General features: G+C 45.3%; 1 protein-coding gene across 5 annotated transcripts in view; it reads left to right on the top strand.

The window, feature by feature from the left end:
• Positions 1–19,101, top strand: part of LOC105902984 (SH3 and multiple ankyrin repeat domains protein 2) — a 111,947-nt gene extending 92,846 nt beyond the window's left edge. The window contains exons 18-25 of one of the 5 annotated variants that reach the window (XM_031569449.2): positions 1,619–1,699; positions 2,392–2,400; positions 3,707–3,730; positions 5,469–5,528; positions 5,851–5,972; positions 6,272–6,371; positions 8,018–10,421; positions 17,707–19,101. In XM_031569449.2, the coding sequence (XP_031425309.1) occupies positions 1,619–1,699; positions 2,392–2,400; positions 3,707–3,730; positions 5,469–5,528; positions 5,851–5,972; positions 6,272–6,371; positions 8,018–10,421; positions 17,707–18,250 (3,344 nt within the window). In that variant the 3' untranslated portion in view covers positions 18,251–19,101. The remainder of the gene's footprint in view (positions 1–1,618; positions 1,700–2,391; positions 2,401–3,706; positions 3,731–5,468; positions 5,529–5,850; positions 5,973–6,271; positions 6,372–8,017; positions 10,422–17,706) is intronic. The other 4 variants (XM_031569450.2, XM_031569451.2, XM_031569452.2 and 1 more) reach the window with 4 other exon arrangements.

Genomic DNA, 19,101 nt, shown 5'->3' on the forward strand with positions numbered 1-19,101 from the left:
AATATTGCCTCAGCAATGTGATTGAGACTGACACAAGACAACACAAGATTTTGTTGTGACCGGTGCGGTCAGTGTTTATCAACACAAACATTTCCCCGCCAATTTTTGGTTGATGAGATCATTACATACTGTTCCTGTATATGTACATTTGATAAAAATGCTCAAATTTAACACAAGAATACATCTGTTATAAAGTCACACTTATGCCTCATATTCCCTAGACCGGTCACAAAACCAGAGAACATAACTCGCAGGTACTGCTTCTTTCATTCAAAATAAGACATAAAACAAACCTTTTCGTTTTTCCATAATCTTTATCAGTCAAGATAACACACTTTTCTTGGAATGGAAAATATCCCCTTATTATAATATATATATATATATATATCAGATTGGATACGTTGTTGATTCTATAATTATACAGATTATGTCTCACAGTCACAGACATATTTTTTTGTAATTCTACAAATAGAAAATGAAATTAATGTGATTTAAATAACGCTATGATACATTAAGCAAGCCTGCCTTGTTTGATTGGTTGTGAAAGGTCAAGCTGGGTCAGTGGCAAGGCATGCTGGGCCAGGAGCAATACAAACAGACTCAGCTACTGCCTGTGGTGTCAGTCCAGAAATCCTGTATGATGGGCTATACAAGTGTCTTTTTATTTTGTTCATTAATGTGCTAATTGTTGGCAATCCAAATACATTAATATAGCTTATTGCATCATGTGTTGATGTGGTGTGACTCCTGTAGGCAATCTACAGGTATTAAATATGTCACGTAAGCACAGGGTTGTTGGACTGGGAGTTGCTTCTTGCTGTGCGCGCCTGCAAGTTGAAGAGCCCAGGAGGGTCTCGTGCCCAAGTGCCCTTAATTTCAAAATCAGGCCATGATCATTCTCTCCTATTGTGTGGCAGTCATATTACGCACCGCTATGCTGTACGTTTACTTTAGCCTATAGTCGGCTCAGTACTGGCTGATAATGCACATCCCATGTTCATGTGTATACCCATGCCTTTAAAAACCAGGGCTCTGCAGCCAGGTTATGACAGTGCCAACAGAACCTAGTGCTAAGCGGCCTGCTCATAAAGGTCCAGAGGTTCCTGCAAAGCTGTGAAATGCCTGTTTGCTCTGTGAGGAGTGTCTGGGAGCCAAAACCAGCTGAGGGCAAATAAAGAAATAAAGAGAAGGCAAGGAGCGAGGGCAGAGACAGCCTTGGTGCCGGTGCCAGGCTCTCAGCGAGGATGCCCTGCCGCCTGCTCGCTTGGCACCGCTCGGACACTTCTAGCCTGGAGCAGACTACTACTGCGGAGCGGGCATCTGGCACTTCTGATGGCCACACTGCTGGGCATGGGCACACTGAAGCGCCTGTCCTACTGGCATGCAGGGGAATTGGGCACAGACACTGCCATCTGAATGCCCACTTTGATTTAGACTAGATATAAGAGTTCACCTTCATGAACCTACCAGGGATGGTACCAGAGGAGGTGAACGTCAAAAGCAAATTCTCATACCCGAACACACATGGTGAAGGAACACTCAGTCACAAGGTCAGGCAGTGTGAACTCTAAAATCAGACGGTATTAACCCTCTTTTGTCCCCATCTCATTCCCTGAAGCACCTCCACCTCCCAAGAGAGCTCCCACCACTGCACTGTCTATGCGCTCCAAATCCATGACCTCGGAGCTAGAAGAACTAGGTAAGATTTCCATTTATCCCAAATGAAAAAAGCATGCTGCATCTGAACATTGTTGCTGATAATGTTCAGCACTGGGGTGTCTGAACCCTAATCCTAGTTGTGAGGTGAAAATTCACTCTAGTTACCCTGAGGACTCCGAAGTTGCACATAAGTATATTTATTCAACAACAGCAAGCTCGTCGGGCTCACTCATGTCTTGGCAGACAAGAGAGAGGCACGGGCTCACTCCCAGACTGCAGCAGACAAAAGGGAAGCAAAATTAAAAACATCACACAAGGTTGATATAGAAAGAAGTTAGCGTTCTCTGACGCCAAAACACTTTGTCAGCAGGGATAACCACATGGTGGGTCTCTTACGTCCGAGGTCATCTTACTATGCTTCAGCATCAGCAAGGCAGAAAAGAAGGATTACTAGTTCTTCTTATCAGCCCTTGCTTATACACACACACACACACAGAAGGTACACTTTTATGCACATACAGAGCTAGAAACGTCAGCATTTAAGAACAGAGACAGAAACGTCATGTTTCACCTCACAAAGGCACATGATTAACACGTACTTGATTAAAGTCAGAGTTTCACATTTCTTTGTCACTAGTGTCCCCTTCTAACATGGTGGTCTCTTGCCTTGTTGCTTTTATTTTACGTTTGTGTGATTTCTTTGAACCTTTTGTTACTGATCGATCCCAAAAGTTGATAAAGGTAAGCAGGGGTGCTGAAGTGTGTATGCACGTCAACAGTGTGGCGCATCTGGTTTATTATGTTGCTTATCCATCAGAGGTCAATGTGGCCAGAAATATTCGGTTGCTCATACCACAGCACCACTTACCACTGGCTTGTGCTTTCCATATGCTATACATTATGTCATTATATCAATGTATTTTATCGTTTAGCTGTGATGACTCGCTCAGTCATCATTGTACCTCTGCATGTATTGTTTTTTGTCAAATTCAGTTGCTATAGGCTAGTTATTACAGTATAATGAGCAGATAAGGGTGGTTGTTAGATGCATATATGGCATGAGTCTCTTAGTGTAGAGCACCATTGCTATTGTCACCCCCATAACTCATTCTGATGAAGAGGGTGAGCACTCTAAAGTTACCACTGTCTTCCATAAGTCTTAAAAAAGCAAACAGGCTGAGCTCCTTAAGCCTCTCAAGCTCATTTACTCCTCATCCCAGTGATGCGGTCTGGGTGCTTCACTCTAATACAAAATGTTACGTGTGGACCATGACTGTCCATTTGTATTAAGGCTTGGCCATGTGTGTTTAGCAAAGAAAGGATGTGCATATTAAGTCAGTGAATATGCAGGCCCAGGGATCTGCTAACGGTCTCATTTGCATTGCTCACAATGAGTGAGATCAACGTGGTTGGACAGCAGGGGAGTAGTCAGCACTTCCATCATGGCCTCTGCTTAGAAATGCAGTTAAAATGAGGAACCGGAGGTCTAAGGCCAGAGGCTGTCTCTTGCAACTAACTCATGGAAGTAACAAGTTATCTGAATTAGTTCTTGAGTCTTGGCATATCCTTGATTGATAGCCTTCAGTCACTTGTTTATCTCTTTCTGCTAAAATGGACGCTTAATATCTGGTTGTGCAGTTCTCAGATTTGCACTTAATTTCTCTACATTACTTAGTCTAACTACACATGATTCAACTCTTTCTGCTTAGAAGAGATTTAAGAGAACCTGCAATCTTTAAGTATCGCCATATATGTGTGCCATACACTTCATGAATGTGGAATACATGTCCACATATATACCCATGTATCCTTTAGTTATTCCCCTTGGCGGGATTCATTCACCTCCTTCATAGCGCTCTGCTCTATTCTCCATCGCTTACATGATCTCACCCATGGAGTCTGAGCTTAGACCTGAGATGGCTTCTTTCCTTTTGATTAAGTTTACACAAAGTATGTGGCTGTTTTGTGAAATTGTATGAATGAGAGAGAGAGAGATATTGAATCTCAACCACCAAGTTCTGCTCTATGACCTTTCCTTCTCCCCCAGCCACCTTAAGGAAAAAGAAGGGTGGTAAGTTGTAGTGGAATATTCTTTGTAATGTTATAACCACTAAGATGTTGTCATCCATTTAAACTTGTTTGACCTTTGCATGATACCTGATTTAACCCTCCATATATTTATCTATTTTATTCCTAATTATTAAATGCATGCTCAAACTAATGTCAACCATGATGTATTCCTATGTTCAACATCTTTTGGCATCAACACCATGTGGTGATAGATTACTCATTAATGGGGCACAATTTGTTTGGATTTTTGGATTGTACGTTGGTCGCACGCACTGTGTTTATAGGAATGGATTTTTTTTGTTCACATTTCTGTTATTTTAATATGTGTTTTGTTTATTTTAAAGCTTCCCAGGTCACTTGTGCCGCTCGTATCTTTTTGTAGTGGTAAACAATAGGTTACACCAGCACAGATTTTCATGTCTTCAAGGATGTGTTGTTCAAGTGTGCAGTTACCCCGCCTACACAAGCCGTGCATTTCAGGAGCAGTTCTTGTCTCAGAAAAATTATACTTCAATTCAAGGAAATGGTCAAACCTCCGTATTGCATTGAATAGTCCATGTGTTCTTTGGTTAAACCCTTATCTTTTTTGTGTGCTTATGTGTATATATGTGTTTGTGTTTGTGTGTGTGTGTGTGCTCTAAATGTATGTGTGCACCTGTGTATGTGTGTTTGTCTCACTGTACATCTGTTGGCAGGAACTCAAATGGAGTGTTTTCGACATTTTGTGATGAGTCAGATTAAGACTTAAATTCAAATATTGTACTATAAGACTTAAATGTTTATACAACCTCAACTTGAACATTGATAACATAGCAAACCTCTTTGGGGTTGAGTTTCAGTCTTCAGGATGAAATTGTCTTTGCATTGGTGTGTGACTCGGTGTGTGCTTGTGCCTAATTTGAAGATGCAAGGTTGCCATGGTAATGGGGTTACAGTCATCTACCATAGGAGCATTGTACCTGGAAGGGCGAGCTGCTATCAAAATAGTCACTGCCGTACCTTCCTGCATTACTGCACATGCCCGTTACTGCTAACACTACCTCTTCAACAGACATTTCTAATGACCAGCAATCACTCTAGATTGTCTATTTATAATGATTATAAAACATTATAATCCATAGATATTTCCCCTACTCTCTATGAAATTTAAGTCAGTCAAGACCATTGTACAGTAAAAAGTACAATGAAGATCCCTTTTGTCCGAGGTGATTGCTAGAACATGGAGGTAGATATTGTAGTTAACTTAAACTTAAATTCTACTTGTGAGAGTGCTTCTGTGTCTGTATTTGTGTAATGTACGTGTGTTTGTACTGTATTCATTCATGCATACTCTCTCTGTGTGTGTGTGTGTGTGTGTGTGTGTGTGTGTGTGTGTGTGTGTGTGTCAGTGTGGTAGATTAATATAGAGGAAAGTAGATGGTCGAGCTGAAATTGTGTTCACCAGCATGCCTCCATGTGTTAGTGTACTTTGTGGGTGTTTGTATTATAGTCGTTGGCATGTCTATTGTAACTTTGTGTTCAGTAGATTGTAAAACTCAGATGGTTCTAGTCGGTTTTCCTTTGCGTCCGTGTGTGTGTATGTGTCTGTGTGTGTGTGTGTGTGTGTTGTTTGTATATATGTGTATTGTATGCATATGCGTATATATTGTAGTCATGTGTGTGTTTGTGCCTGTGTGCATGTGTGCAAGACATGTCCTGTACTGAACCTCCTTCTCTTCCTCCTTCTCGTTTCTGTGTAGATGCTCAGGCTTCTAATATTGAGGGTCTGAAGAAGAGGATTGTTTTTCAAGTCACACTAAGTAATCATCTTAATGCATGGAGGCTTTCCAAAAAAAGACAAAAGAAAAAATAAAACCAGTCTTAGCATGTGGCTCATCGGCAGTGGCTAAAAATAAGACAGAATTACTCAACATTTAAAGCGCTTGCACGGCTTTGGGGGCTGACCACAATCGATTCAACTATTGTTTTATTTACTTGTTTTATTTTCTGTTCTGTTTTATGTCCGTCTTTTGTCGTTTCTTTTTGTGTCGAGTTACTGGCTTTGGGCGTTTTCAAGATTTAGATTTTCAAGATTTCTTGGCCATTTTGTTATTCAACTTTGCTCTGCAACATGTTTTCCAGATAAAGTGGATGAGGTGCCATCACAGAATGCCATGCGGGAGAATTCCTCTCTGGACATGCGAGTGGCTACTATTAAGCCACGCCCCAGCAGCCGCTGTCTAGGCACACCCACTGATTTTAGTGTGAGTCCTTCAACTGCTCCCCAGATGGACTGTTAGATATAAAAGTACATTCAAAAGAACACAAAAATGGTTAACATACAGATATGAGCATCAAGGAGCATGTAAAGACAAGAGCATCTAACTGATTGATGGCTTATGAAGAAGTCTAACCAGAAGTACACTATGATGGTCATCAAACTGCTACTTCCTCTGGCTAAAGCCACCCATGCTTGAATACTTTACAGGTTACTGAAATGGCCTTTTGGTTTGGAAGGCTGGTGTTTGTGCTTTATAGTGAATTTTCCCTAATCTCATTCCAGTCCATGTACGGTGGGCAGGGTGTGGCAGTAGTGCCCCCAACGGTGCCTGGACCATACCTGGGTGTGCCAAGGGGCACTATGAGGAAGCAAAAGTCTATAGGTGAGAGAACACACATCACACATGAAACTAGGAATAACATTGGTGCCAATATGGTCTTTCTTTTTGAGGGTAGCATACATGAATTGTGGAAATATTTTTGGTTTCTATTCTTCAATTACGTATACTGTACAGCTGTATTTCTTTCATAGAGAAATTTGAACCTCTAAGTAGAACTACTTGTAGGTAGAACTTCTAAGCTAAGATAAAGACTCTGTTGCTATGGCTGACATCATGTCTCATGCACAAGCTTGATTTCAATGACCTCGTGATTGGTTGATTAGTGACAGGCCTGTGCCGATGAGTAGCATGCGCTTCATAGGTTACAACAAAGAATGATCAAAAAAATAAATAAAATATGTTACATGCTACACGTTAAATAATTACAGAATACGCTACCAAGAGACAAAAGATTGTAACACAGTTTTCAAAATGCATTTGTATGATGACACGTTTGTGTAGACAGGAGCTAGTTCAATTTTACAATCAAACATTCAATTCAATTTGGGCGCTGAGTGGGTGGTTTTGGTTGGTTGGTGACGTTATTGCATCCCATACAAGCTCCATAATTATTCCCTCGTGATGGAGATGACATCTTTCACAGCAATTCTGCTTCTGTATTACAAAACATTGTAACGTTGAATGATAGGAACGATAGAAACAGAGAGAAACTCTCGATCTGGGAGTTGGTCCTAGTGAGTTATGAGTCCTCTTGACATCTTAGTTCTCCCAGACTTAGGTGCTACTTTTAGCACTAAAGGGCTTTGTGAATTACTCTTTAAAAATGATGAGCTACTTTTGGCCTGAAGATGCTTTCTGAATACGGGCCCTGGGATAGAAAATCCCACATAGATTGAATCGAAGTTATTGTGCATATACTGCAGTTATCATGACTGGCACTTTTATCTGGCTGATAACTGATTACTATCGATATAATTACTGTTTTGCGATACATTTTGAGCTGTGTGCCCAGAACACTAGCATCGCCTCAGCCAAGTTCATTATGTTTCATTATCACAAAATTAGAGTGATCCTCTTGCCATTTTTAATTCTTGAGATGGGCCATTAGAACTAATTATGCATGTGCTGAAAGACATTCTTTACGATCACTGAGTGCATTTTAATGCGTGGTAATTCATTTAATTCATGGTCCTTAAATTCCGCTTTGCCTTTCAAACCCTCTGGCCTGAGGCAGGAGATTGTTGGATTAATATTCCTCATACTGTTTATCAGACTCTATATTCAGTCCTATTCCCTGGGGAGAAATACTCAGACACTGCCCCTTCTGCTCAGATGGGTTGGTCCGCCAGGTTTCTGGTTGGCTTTCTCTGCTGTGGCATTAGTGCCAGAGCAGGTGCAATGCTGTGAACTGAGAAATGGGTGATGTGCTTGTTTTCTCACTGAGATTTATGCCAGTGTCTCGCGGCTTGCTTTAATCGCACAGTGAGAGCATTAAGACCGAATTTAGGATATTGTCTATATCAAGGATGAAGTCGTTTGACTCGAGACTCTGAATTATACTGATCCATCACTTCTGTTGTGCTGGTAGACTAAGTGTTCATCATTGCTTTGGCTCAGTTTGGAGGTCGCCTTAGGACATAGGGTTGAGGCCCTTGATAATTTGATTAAACAATCTGCCTCTCTGACAGGAATCACGGAAGAGGAAAAGCAGTTCCTGACGCCTCCCTTGCTGAAGTTCACCCGCAGCCTTTCCATGCCTGACACATCTGAAGACATCCCACCTCCTCCTGGCATGTCACCCCCATCACCACCTTTCAACTCACCCAGCACCCCCATGGCACGAGGGTATGCCACCACTCAGCCGGGATTTACCCAAAACTCTGTCGCCAGAGGTCATCCCAACCGGCCAGACCCCAGTTTGGGCACCATTCGCAGAGATCGGCCGTACCACCGGCAGAACTCAGACCAGTTTGACAGTCGGAACTCTGCATCCCAGCAGACGCTATGCAACCGGACCCGCTCCCCCGTACCAGAGAACCCTTACTCGGAGGTAGGTAATAAGAATCAGTACATCCCTGCCAAGCCGGCACGGCGGAAGGGCATGCTTGTGAAGCAGCCCAACGTGGAGGATAGTCCAGAGAAGACCTGCTCCATCCCCATCCCCACCATAATCATCAAAGAGCCATCCACCAGCAGCAGCGGCAAGAGCAGCCAGGGTAGCAGCATGGAGATCGAGCCCACCACCCCAGAGCATGCGGGCCAGCTGAGACCAGACGAAGGGCCCAACATGAGCAACCCCTTTGCTGCTGCCATTGCCGGAGCTGTGCGAGATCGAGAGAAGCGACTGGAGGCCCGGAGGAATTCTCCAGCCTTCCTATCGACAGACCTCGGGGATGAGGACCCCGACCCCACCCCTGCACCACGCCTACGCCAGTCCAAATCCATTGATGAGGGTATGTTCAGCAACAACGAGAGGTTAAGGAAGCTTATGGCCCCACCTGCCTCTCTGGTGGGGGTGTCTCAAGGTAGGCGTGGAAGCGGACAAGGTGGAAGAGGAGGTGGTGGTGGAGGGGGTAATGTGACAGATTTCAACACCCCAGAGCCAACTCTTGTGCGAGAACCTCTCAACACACGTACAGGCAATTGCCCAAATCTGGACAGTCCAGTTAGCCTCCCGGTTGGTAAGACCTACAGTTCCAATGGTGGAGGGTATTTGCACCCTGTCACAGGCAAAGCCCTTGACCCCAACTCCCCCTTGGCTCTGGCCCTTGCTGCTCGAGACAGGGCCATGAAAGACCAGGGCCAGCCTCCCCCACCACCTCCCAAGAGTGAACCTCACAAACCTGACCTCAACCAGCCTCTCTTCATCGACACCAAGCTGCGGTCCAGCATCGAGGCCAACTACACTGCCGCTGCAACTATGGGCCGGCCAGCTGGGCGAGGAGGCTTGCGCAGACAAAACACGGAATCCAAGTATGAGACAGAAGTGGCCAAGGAGAACAAGCCTTCAGGAGAGGAGAAGAAGAACATGCTCATTGACATAGTGGACACATCCCAACAGAAGTCAGCAGGGCTTCTGATGGTGCACACAATGGACCAAGCCAAGTCCAAAGAGAACAGGGGGACGCAGGACAGCACCCCTGCAGAGCTAAGGGATCCCAATGCCAAGCAGCCAGCCCCTGGCGCCAACCCACAGCCCCCTGTCCATCCCAAGACCATCATCACCGTTAGCTCAGTGGATGAGCCAGTCAAGTTGCCCTTCCGTATTCCACCTCCACCTCTTCCTTCAGTAGACATTGAGGAGGAGTTTGAATATTCCGACCCGCTTCCTCCACCTTTGGAATTTGCGAACAGTATTGACATTGCAGAGGACCAAGTAGGGGCTATTGCACAACTTATTAGACAACAGAGCAAGAATGGGACCGGGAGAGGGACAGGTCACTTGCCCCCTTACCATCCCCATGCTCCCCCATCTGTCAACGCAGAACCCAAACGGCCTGTAGGCCTCTCAAACTGCGTCGGCCCACCCAGCTATCCGCCCCCACCCCCAGAAAGCTTTGAGCATGTCACAGACTCGGGCATCGAGGAGGTTGACAGCCGGAGCAGCGGGGACCCTCACCTGGAGACCACAAGCACCATCTCCACCGTGTCCAGCATCTCCACACTCTCGTCAGAGGGCGGCGAGGGTCTGGACACCTGCACAGTCTATGCAGACGGGCAGGCCTTTCTGGTGGACCGGCCCCCTGTGCCGCCCAAGCCAAAACTGAAGCCCATTATCAACAAGAACAATGCACTTTACCGGGACCCACTGATCGAGGAGAGCCTTGAGTCTTTCGGGATGCCCCCGATGGCCCCTCCTCCGCCCCCTGGTGGCGCAGCACAGACTGAGCCCCCCAAAACCCCCACGCAGAGGAGCTCCAAGCTTTGGGGGGACCCCCCTGAGCAGAGGAGTCCCCCCTCATCCATGCCGGACCCTAAGGCCAACATGATCAGTGAGCTAAGCTCCATCCTGCAGCATATAAACAGGGATCGCACATCCAAACCAGGGGAGGCACTTGATTCACCCACAGGATCCAGGTGCTTTGGATCAAGGTAATGCAGCCTCATGTCTTTTATGTATTTTCATCTGGCACCCTCTGACCTCTGTATAACCTTAGGGTTTTTCAAAAGTTATGCTAATTATGTTTTATGGCTTTTCAGGCAGAAATTATATGATTTGTGTTTATTTGCATTATGTATATGTGTATGTTAACCAACACATTATGTAGTCATTCATCCATGTTAAAATGATGCTGCCAGAAGTAGTAAGTGATTTTACATTGATATCCACTCTATACAGTACATTATAGCTGTATGCTCAGCATATTGTTAGACTTCTTGATGTAGATGTTGTGACTTGACTTTCTTTCGAATGTATGTTCAGACTCAACTAAGTCTGTGCCACAGTGGCGCTTAAGAGATGTTAGTGTCAGGAGGTAGAGGTCCTAAATATAGCACTGATTAGGTTTTTAGGTAGCAATACTGAATGTTTAACAGTTATCTCAGAACTCCTTGGTTTCCTTTTCATTTGGAATGATACTACTAGTTTTGGGTTGTTGAGGCCTACTCTTTTTCAGTTAGTCTCTACCATAACCCTTATGGACCCTTAACCTGAAGCTCAAGGTTTTTTATTTTTTTATTCCTGTCTTGCATAGCATGAAGGAGGAGATTATTCAAAGACCACATGCATTTTGCATAAAGTAGTCTGTCCTTAACCACTCAGGTGTAGAGCAGAGAAAAAGAGGGTAATTTGCAGATCATTTGCAGTCTCACCCCCCTCTCTCTCTCTTTCTCTGTCTCTCACTGCTTCTCTCTCTTTTTGTGGGGTCATGTTTTATGGATTAATTGGGGTTGCTGTGGAATCACTTATACGATCAGGTGAACAGGTTTACAGTGTGTTTGACCTTGTTTACCCATGACGAATGTCTCACTTTCATTTGTTCTAATATGTAAGTCTAACACTAACAGCATGGGCAGGCTTTAATATGTGTAGTTTCTATTCAGATGCTTCATGACTGAGCTTCCTTAAGAAAGAATTAGGCTGAACTTCCTTCAGAAGAGATTAGGTCAGTCAGGTCATATTAGGTCAGTGAGCGTTTTGCAGTATTTGTTTTTGTTGAACTATTTTACATAATCTTTTATTTTTATGTGAAGTCACAAAATTAAGTAATTTAGATTTGCAAGAGGAACATAGTTGACAACACCTTGGTACTCATGTTTGAGCTCATTTGGGGTCTATCAGCATTGGTAGATAAAGCGGTGTTGAATGACTACTAGCATGTCAGGAGATGAGAGACTCGTCACAGAGTCATTCTATCTTCTCCCTTTCACAGTGAACCAGGGTCACCAGGAATCTCTAATCTCAGCTTTAATCAGTGCTCTACACCAGAACTAAATGACAAGTACAGATTTTTTTTTCTGAAGGTTCATAGATTAGTGTGTGTTCCCGCCTGTGAACGAAACAGTTGCCTAGCAACGTGCCGATGATCACTGCCTTGGGGCCTGGTTGCAGTGTCTGTCCGAGTAGAGAAGGCTCAAACCTCCCAGCCTGAAGGGTTGTTGGGGGGATGCTAACCAACCCACACGAGAGTTCTGTGGCCTCTCCCCGGCACGGCGCCTGGCACGTGCCGGCCACTCGCTGGGGCAGCCCCGCGTGACAGCCAGGCCGGACACAGAGCCTGGGTGGCGTCTATGGGGATGTCCTGTGTGTACGTGCGCCTCTCAGGCACGAGCAGCCATGTGAAACTTAATTGCATCAATTATACAGGCGGCATATGAAGAGCTCCATGGCCACGCAGCCTCTGGCTGTGCTCCCATGAATGCACAGCGTGAATGCGTTGCACAGCCCAGTTGCATGGATGCTCGGCCAGGCCAAAATGTCCTGTAAATAGAAACATGGGCATTTTCTACTATAAAATAGGGGGATGTTGAGTTGAATAAACCCCAAAAAGGACTGTATTGCTAGTTTAATGATTAAGTGACAATCGCCACAGGTTTGTCCGGTCAGAACAATAACGGATGCCAATGTTCCAATGAGGTCTGATTTATTGCACAAACACACAAAGTGAAGACATGAAGTGGTTGATGAATGATGCCCGTGAATATAATTATCCCGTGTAAAGGGACTTATATCCACATTTGAATCCGTGAACTGACTGATAGAATCCGTGGTTTCTATTAAACAATAATTCACAAAGACGCATGGCAAGACGAATGTGAATGTCCTTGATATCAGATTGTCCGGTTAACTCCTTGATGATAAGGCTCCTCTCCAGCTTCTATTGACCCACACACTGGCCAGCGGTGGGTCAGGCTTATATAGGGGAGCTGAGGGGGAGCCTTGAAACTGTTGAGTTTGACCAAATGGTCAGTGAAATTCCACTGTGCACGAGCCCCACGGAACTCTGGGATCGAATGATAGGATGACCCTTCATGGACCCCAGGTCCCGTGAGTGGCCGGCACAGCGGGGGTGCACAGCTGGGTGCAACTGGTGGCCTTTTTAACATCTACGGTTATTTTGAATGGGTATGGATATAGATGTTAAAAATAATTGGAAATTGAGACAAAGCACTGAGTAAAGCCATGGGATGTGATGAACCCAGTAATGTAACTTGTTTACAATTAATTTGATGACAGAGCAAGTTTACGATTGTCGTTTGTCGTTGTCATTAATGTATAAACTACAAGCAAATATATAATGGTGAAATGGTGAAAACATGAAGAAAATTTGATTGCAGTTGGTTTTTCAAAGTTAGGATTACATTTGTTAGTTTACAAACTTTTGCATTCACCATTAGGATCATGTTTGTCAAGCTACATTTGTCTTGTACTAGTGCAGCATGCCGAAGAAGATTAAGCGCATAAAGCTCTCAGGTAGCAGGTCACTTGCAGCTGCGGTGATATAATCATTGAATTGACTGAATGAGTGTAATACCATTAGAGGTGCTTGACCAGAAATCTGATTAAAGCATGCCCATCTAGCAAGCATAGCTCCCACTGTTTAAAGAGACAAACTGTCATGTACTCTGATTCACTCACATGAAAAGTAGGCCACCCTACATAGTTCATATTTCACTCATGTGTCTTTCATGTGTTGTGTGTTTGTGGTTATATGTTTCTATACATAAACTTAAAGTGTGGCCTAGTTACTTGGTCCTCATTTTAAGATCATATGTCTGTGCCAGTAGTGTGTGTGTGTGTGTGTGTGTGTGTGTGTGTGTGTGTGTGTGTGTGTGTGTGTGTGTGTGTGTGTGTGTGTGTGTGTGTGTGTGTGTGTGTGTGTGTGTGTGTGTGTGTGTGTGTGTGTGTGTGTGCGCGTGCGTGTGTCAATGTGTGTATATATGTGTGGCTGACATTTTTTCATCCCCCTCCTGCTGTGTTTCACTGCATCTCATCCCCACCCTCATGTGTCGCCCCCATGCTTGCAGCGCGGGGAGCAGCTCGTGCTGAGGAGCTGTAAGTAAGCCGTGAGCAGCACCCAGGCCTTGTGAGTGACTGAAGTGGGTGAAGTCTGGGCTCCCGGCCCCCTCCCCCGTGGGTTGATGGCACTGCCTGGTGGTGGTGGTGGTGGGATGGTGGTCTGTGTGCCCGTGCACCCAGCTCACCCACTCTGCCAGTCCGTGTGCTCTCTCTTCCTTTCTCTTCCTCTCTCTCTCTCTATCTCTCTCTCTCTCTCTCTCTCTCTCTCTCTCTTTCTCTTTCTCTCTTTCTCTTTCTCTCTCTCTCTCTCTCTCTCTCTTGCTTCTCATTCCATCTGGAGGCTAGTGGAATGTGTGCTGTGGGGTGGGGGGCAGGAAGGTGGTGACCACATGCGCACAGACCCAAAAGCACGGAAGTCAAACATACATACTGTACCCTTTCCATCAGTCCTTTCCGCTCGCAGTTTCTCTGTGTCCTCTTGGGTCTCCTATCTCACACTTACACACTTTTTCTTCCTCCTTACGCACACGCATGTTCTCTCCAGTTTTCGCTCTATCACACAAAGTCACGTACACTCTCTCACACACACACACACACACACACACACACACACACACACTCACAGCTGCGTGGACAGCTGCGTGCTTCTGTACCCTAACAGTATTCTGTGTGACATAAAAAGACTTTTTTCTTATGAGCATCTTTATTCATCAGTAATGATTACCATCAAGTCATTATAGGATGAGTGTACTGTGTACATATTTATTTATGCTAATGTACATCCTCATCCTTTGCTTGCCCTCAGTCAATATGTGTGAACAGTAATAGCATCCTTTGTGGGCTTCATCCAATCTGATGATGAAAGCTGCAGTGCTAATTTCCACGTCATTAATCCCACTGATAGCATGCCTATAGAAACAGTATACAACAGAAGGGAGTACACCTCAATATCACTTAAATGTGAAATGATTCCAAAGTGTACCACATCTCAATAATTGCATTATTTCTAAGTGGAGTGGAGTATTTCTCCTTAATGATACAAAACAAATACGTTTTAAAGACTGACACACAAGTTAGAAAACGTGTGATTATTGAAACAGAATTGAGTACACCTCTGATTCCCAATTAGCCTTATTGCATGAACATTGATATAAACTGACCTGGGAATACCAGAATTTTGGACCTGTTTGGACTGTTTCTATGTGCATGTCTGCATCATGGCTCCATGTGGAAAACAATTGCCAAAGGAAATTGAAAAATCTGAGTGTGAGACTACACAAAGATGGAAAAGGATACAGAAAGATCGGTGACCAACTAAATCCGTCGGAACAAGAGTTGCAGCAGTAATCAGGAGGTACAGAATGAGCCATAGTACCACTAATCTAGCTCTGGAAAAGAGACAGGCAAGTTCTTAAGACTTGGCACAGGGGTTATCAATGGAAATTGGAGTTTCTGTGGCAGCCCAGACGCAAAGGGCATTGCATAACATCAACCTCTGTACGGCGGCCAAGAAAAAAAACCTTGCTGGCTCTTCGGCACAAAACTGCAAGATTAAACGTAGCTAAAGAACATGAAATAAGGCCTGATGAATATTGGGAGCACATTCTTTGGTCAGATGAGTCCGGACTACACACAGTAAATGCATAGTCCTGACAGTGAAGCATGGAGGTGGGAGTGTGATGAAATGGGTGAATGAGTGGAAAAGGTGTTGGGGAAATGACAGTTATAGACGGCACCAGGAATGCCTGTGGATATACCAAATAGAGGGTGACGATATGACTCCCAGTCTCCAGGAGCTTGGCAAAAGAGGAACATTCCAGCATGATAACCAGCCAAAGCACATTGCCAAAATCACGCAAGAGTTTCTAAACATGAAAAAAGTGAAAACTATGACCTGGCCAAGTACAGTATGTCATCTGACCTGAATCCAATAAAACACCTTTAGGGTATTTTAAAGAGAAATGTAGAGCAACACAACCCCTCCAGCAAAGACCATCTGAAAAAATGTGTCTCTGAAGAATGGCAGAACATCTCTCCAAAAAAGTGCGTGCAACATTAGATTGAGTCGGTCATCAAAAATAAGGTGGACATATGAAGTATTGGAAAAATAAAAGATTTGAATCTCAGTAATGAAAGGTGAACTGGCTTTTGTTGCATTGAGTTTCTACTGTGGGACCTGTATTTTTAATATAACAAATCAACTGTTAGTTTTTAACTTTACACAAGATACCCTACTGTTCAACTTAGAAGTACAATTTTGATTAATTTGACATTTAAGTGATGTTGCACAGGGGTGTACTTACTTCTGTTGTATACTTGATCTATCTATTCATGAGCTGTAAATAAATATGATCCAAGTTTATTTATTTAAAACAGTTACATCCGATCACTGATTTTCCTTGATCATTGTGTCACTACAGAAAATCATTAGAAAATGACCACTGAGAAATTAGGCCACTGAATAATGCATAATGTTTGAGTAGGACTGAGTGAGGAAGATTAAGTGTCTAAACCATACTGCCATCTAGTGGTGTTCCTTAATGGCATATCTGCTGGTAACATCATCTGTTCATTACAGTAACTTCAAACATTTTCATTTTATACTGAAGTGAAATTGTCACGTACATACAAAACAAATCCATCCATACCAAAGGAGACACCTCATTCAGATATACATAACCCGGAGGAAAAGCTTAGCAGATGCCCACTTCAGCAAGATGATGATTTGATACCAGAACAATTTCTCACAAATACACCCCCTCCCCATCTTTCTTTCACCCACATAACACACACATAACACACACACACACACTCTGTGTGCGTTGCTCACTGACAGCTGATGGGCCATGGCAGGGGGAAGGGTGCTGGGTCACACACTGAAGGGGGCGGAGTCCATCTTTTGCCTCAGGTCCCCATCTGTCACCATACCCATGATGCCCCACGCTCCAGTTCCCCTGATGGGCGTCTAAAGCTGGCACATACCGGCCGCCTCTCTCCCCCACACTCCTAACCAAAGACATGGCAGGGCCAGCAAAGGCTGCTGCTCACTAAAGTGACAGCGAGAGCAAGCAGCACAACACCCAAGCCCACAGTAAACGGTGTCCGCTCTCCTCCCAACACGGGCCAGTAGCAGACCATGGTGGAGTCGCCAGCTGAAACAACAGACAATTCAAATGTGGTCATTTGCACATGGACTGGGGGGCATACGGGCTGAAACGAGTGGATTTCTTGTGGAAATCCTCCTTTCCTCCTCCAATCCCCTCCGCGCAGAGTAATCTTTTCAGTAAGTCTGTCAAGTAATGAGGAGCAAAGCTTGGCAGAGATTAAGCCGGATGTCCCCAGGGAGAGCAGGGGCTGGCCGTTACTCATCGTCCAGCTATCTGAACACCGAGCGCTGAAGCCTTTTTAGGTGGTCACCTCACAGGTGGAGATTGGATGAGCCGCTCAACACAATCTAGCAATTCCCACAGTCAACAAGAACAATAGAGGCTGGCAAGAAAATGAATGAAATAGGATTGAACACATCTAATTTGACTTTGCACCATACCGTCCCATTCTATATCATAGAACGTCATTGTCAATCAGCTGTTTTTACTTTATGATAAGTAAAGGGGTAAGGTTTAAAGTGTTCATTATAATGTCACTTCAGTCTGTTTATATCTTTATTCTGCTCTACTAAATGAATGATGGACATTGGGGTCTATAGCTGTGCTTGGTTTGTCATGGAGTGATGGTGATTCCCCGGATTTGCTTTGCTGTGATGCTTGACTATCACTTCAGCACTAGTATCAACCCTTGACTTCTCTCTCTCTCTCTCTCTCTCTCTCTCTCTCTCTCTCTCTTTGTCTCTTTCCCCCTCTCTGTCTGTGTGTGTGTGTGTCTGTCTGTCTGTGTGTGTGTGGGTGTGTGTGTGTGCAGTCCCTCAGGTCCTCAGCGGAGCGCCACCGTCACCTTCGCCACCCCCAGCACTCCGCCCGCCAGCCTGCCTCCTCACCTCCACCACCACCACTCCTCCTCCAGCCCCATCTCGTCCCCGACGGACTCCGGCCCCGCCTCAGGCCGCGCCTCTTCCCTGCCGGGCTCCGCCTCCTCGCCTACGCTGACCGACGTGTTCGGCCTCCCCACCCCGCCCATGGGCAGCGGCGGCAGCAGCCTGGCGGGCAGCGAGCGCTACAGCTTGTGCTCCGCGGGGAGCCGCTCGCCCTCGCCACTCACGCTGCTCCAGGCCGCCTCCAACAAGCCCTTCGCCGGCAAGCCCCTCCTCATGTGGACCAAGCACGATGTAGCAGACTGGCTGGAGAGCCTCCACCTTGCCGAGCACAAGGACGCCTTCATGGACAACGAGATCGAGGGGAGCCACCTGCCCAACCTGCAGAAGGAGGACCTGATAGACCTGGGGGTGACGCGGGTGGGCCACCGCATGAACATCGAGAGGGCTCTCAAACTGCTGCTGGACAGATAAAAGAGGGCCGCCTCTATATCTCTCTCTTTTTTTGTAATCTCCCTCTTCCTCCCTTTCTCTCTGTCGCTCTCTCTGGTGGTCTGGATGAGCACACGGGATGTAAAGGACCAAGGATCTCCCCAAGTGTCTGTGCTCTCCAGGGATCTGAGGCTTCCAAGTGTCTCCAAGTGTGCGTGTTTGTCAGCTTCCCTCTTGGCCAGGAGGCTGCAGCTGCATCTCCTCTCGAGCGAGCGAGTTCTTAAGGACCACATCAGCACCCACAGCGAGAGAGAGGGAGAGCCAGAGAACACATCCACCCCACCCCACCCCACCCCGAGCCACAGAGACATGCCCTCATGTCCACCCCGCTTTGGAATACTGACTTTTTCAAACCGCCTCATTTGGGGGCACCTTAAACAGCTGAGCTGGGGGCTCCTTTTCTATCTTTGCTAGAGTTTCTTCAGAGAATATTTCTTCATTGAAAACAAACACTGGGGTTATATTTATGGATACAGCAGCTGTCGAGAGAAGAACACACAGGAATTTAAAAAAACTAAAAAAATAATTGAAAAACTTGTGTTTCTGACTTATGTATGAAAACAACCCCAGCCAGTAAGGTTGACTCAGTCTTAAAAATAACCCACACTTTCAGTAATACTCCATACCGACACGCATTCAATCCCACAGTCCTCCACCGTCCCACCTTAAGAGTGGTCTCACGGGCACATGGGCACCACTGTAGCAGCCCCTCTGTCCCTCCGCTAGTTGCTTCTCCTTCCCTCTCGGAGACGCCCGTGGATTATAGCTGTCGGGAGTCGAGTTGTGCGAATCCTCCTCGTCTTCCACATGAGTGCAGGTGAGCGGACGTGGTG

Source organism: Clupea harengus, chromosome 6, assembly GCF_900700415.2.
Source record: "Clupea harengus chromosome 6, Ch_v2.0.2, whole genome shotgun sequence".
Taxonomy (NCBI): Eukaryota; Metazoa; Chordata; class Actinopteri; order Clupeiformes; family Clupeidae; genus Clupea; species Clupea harengus.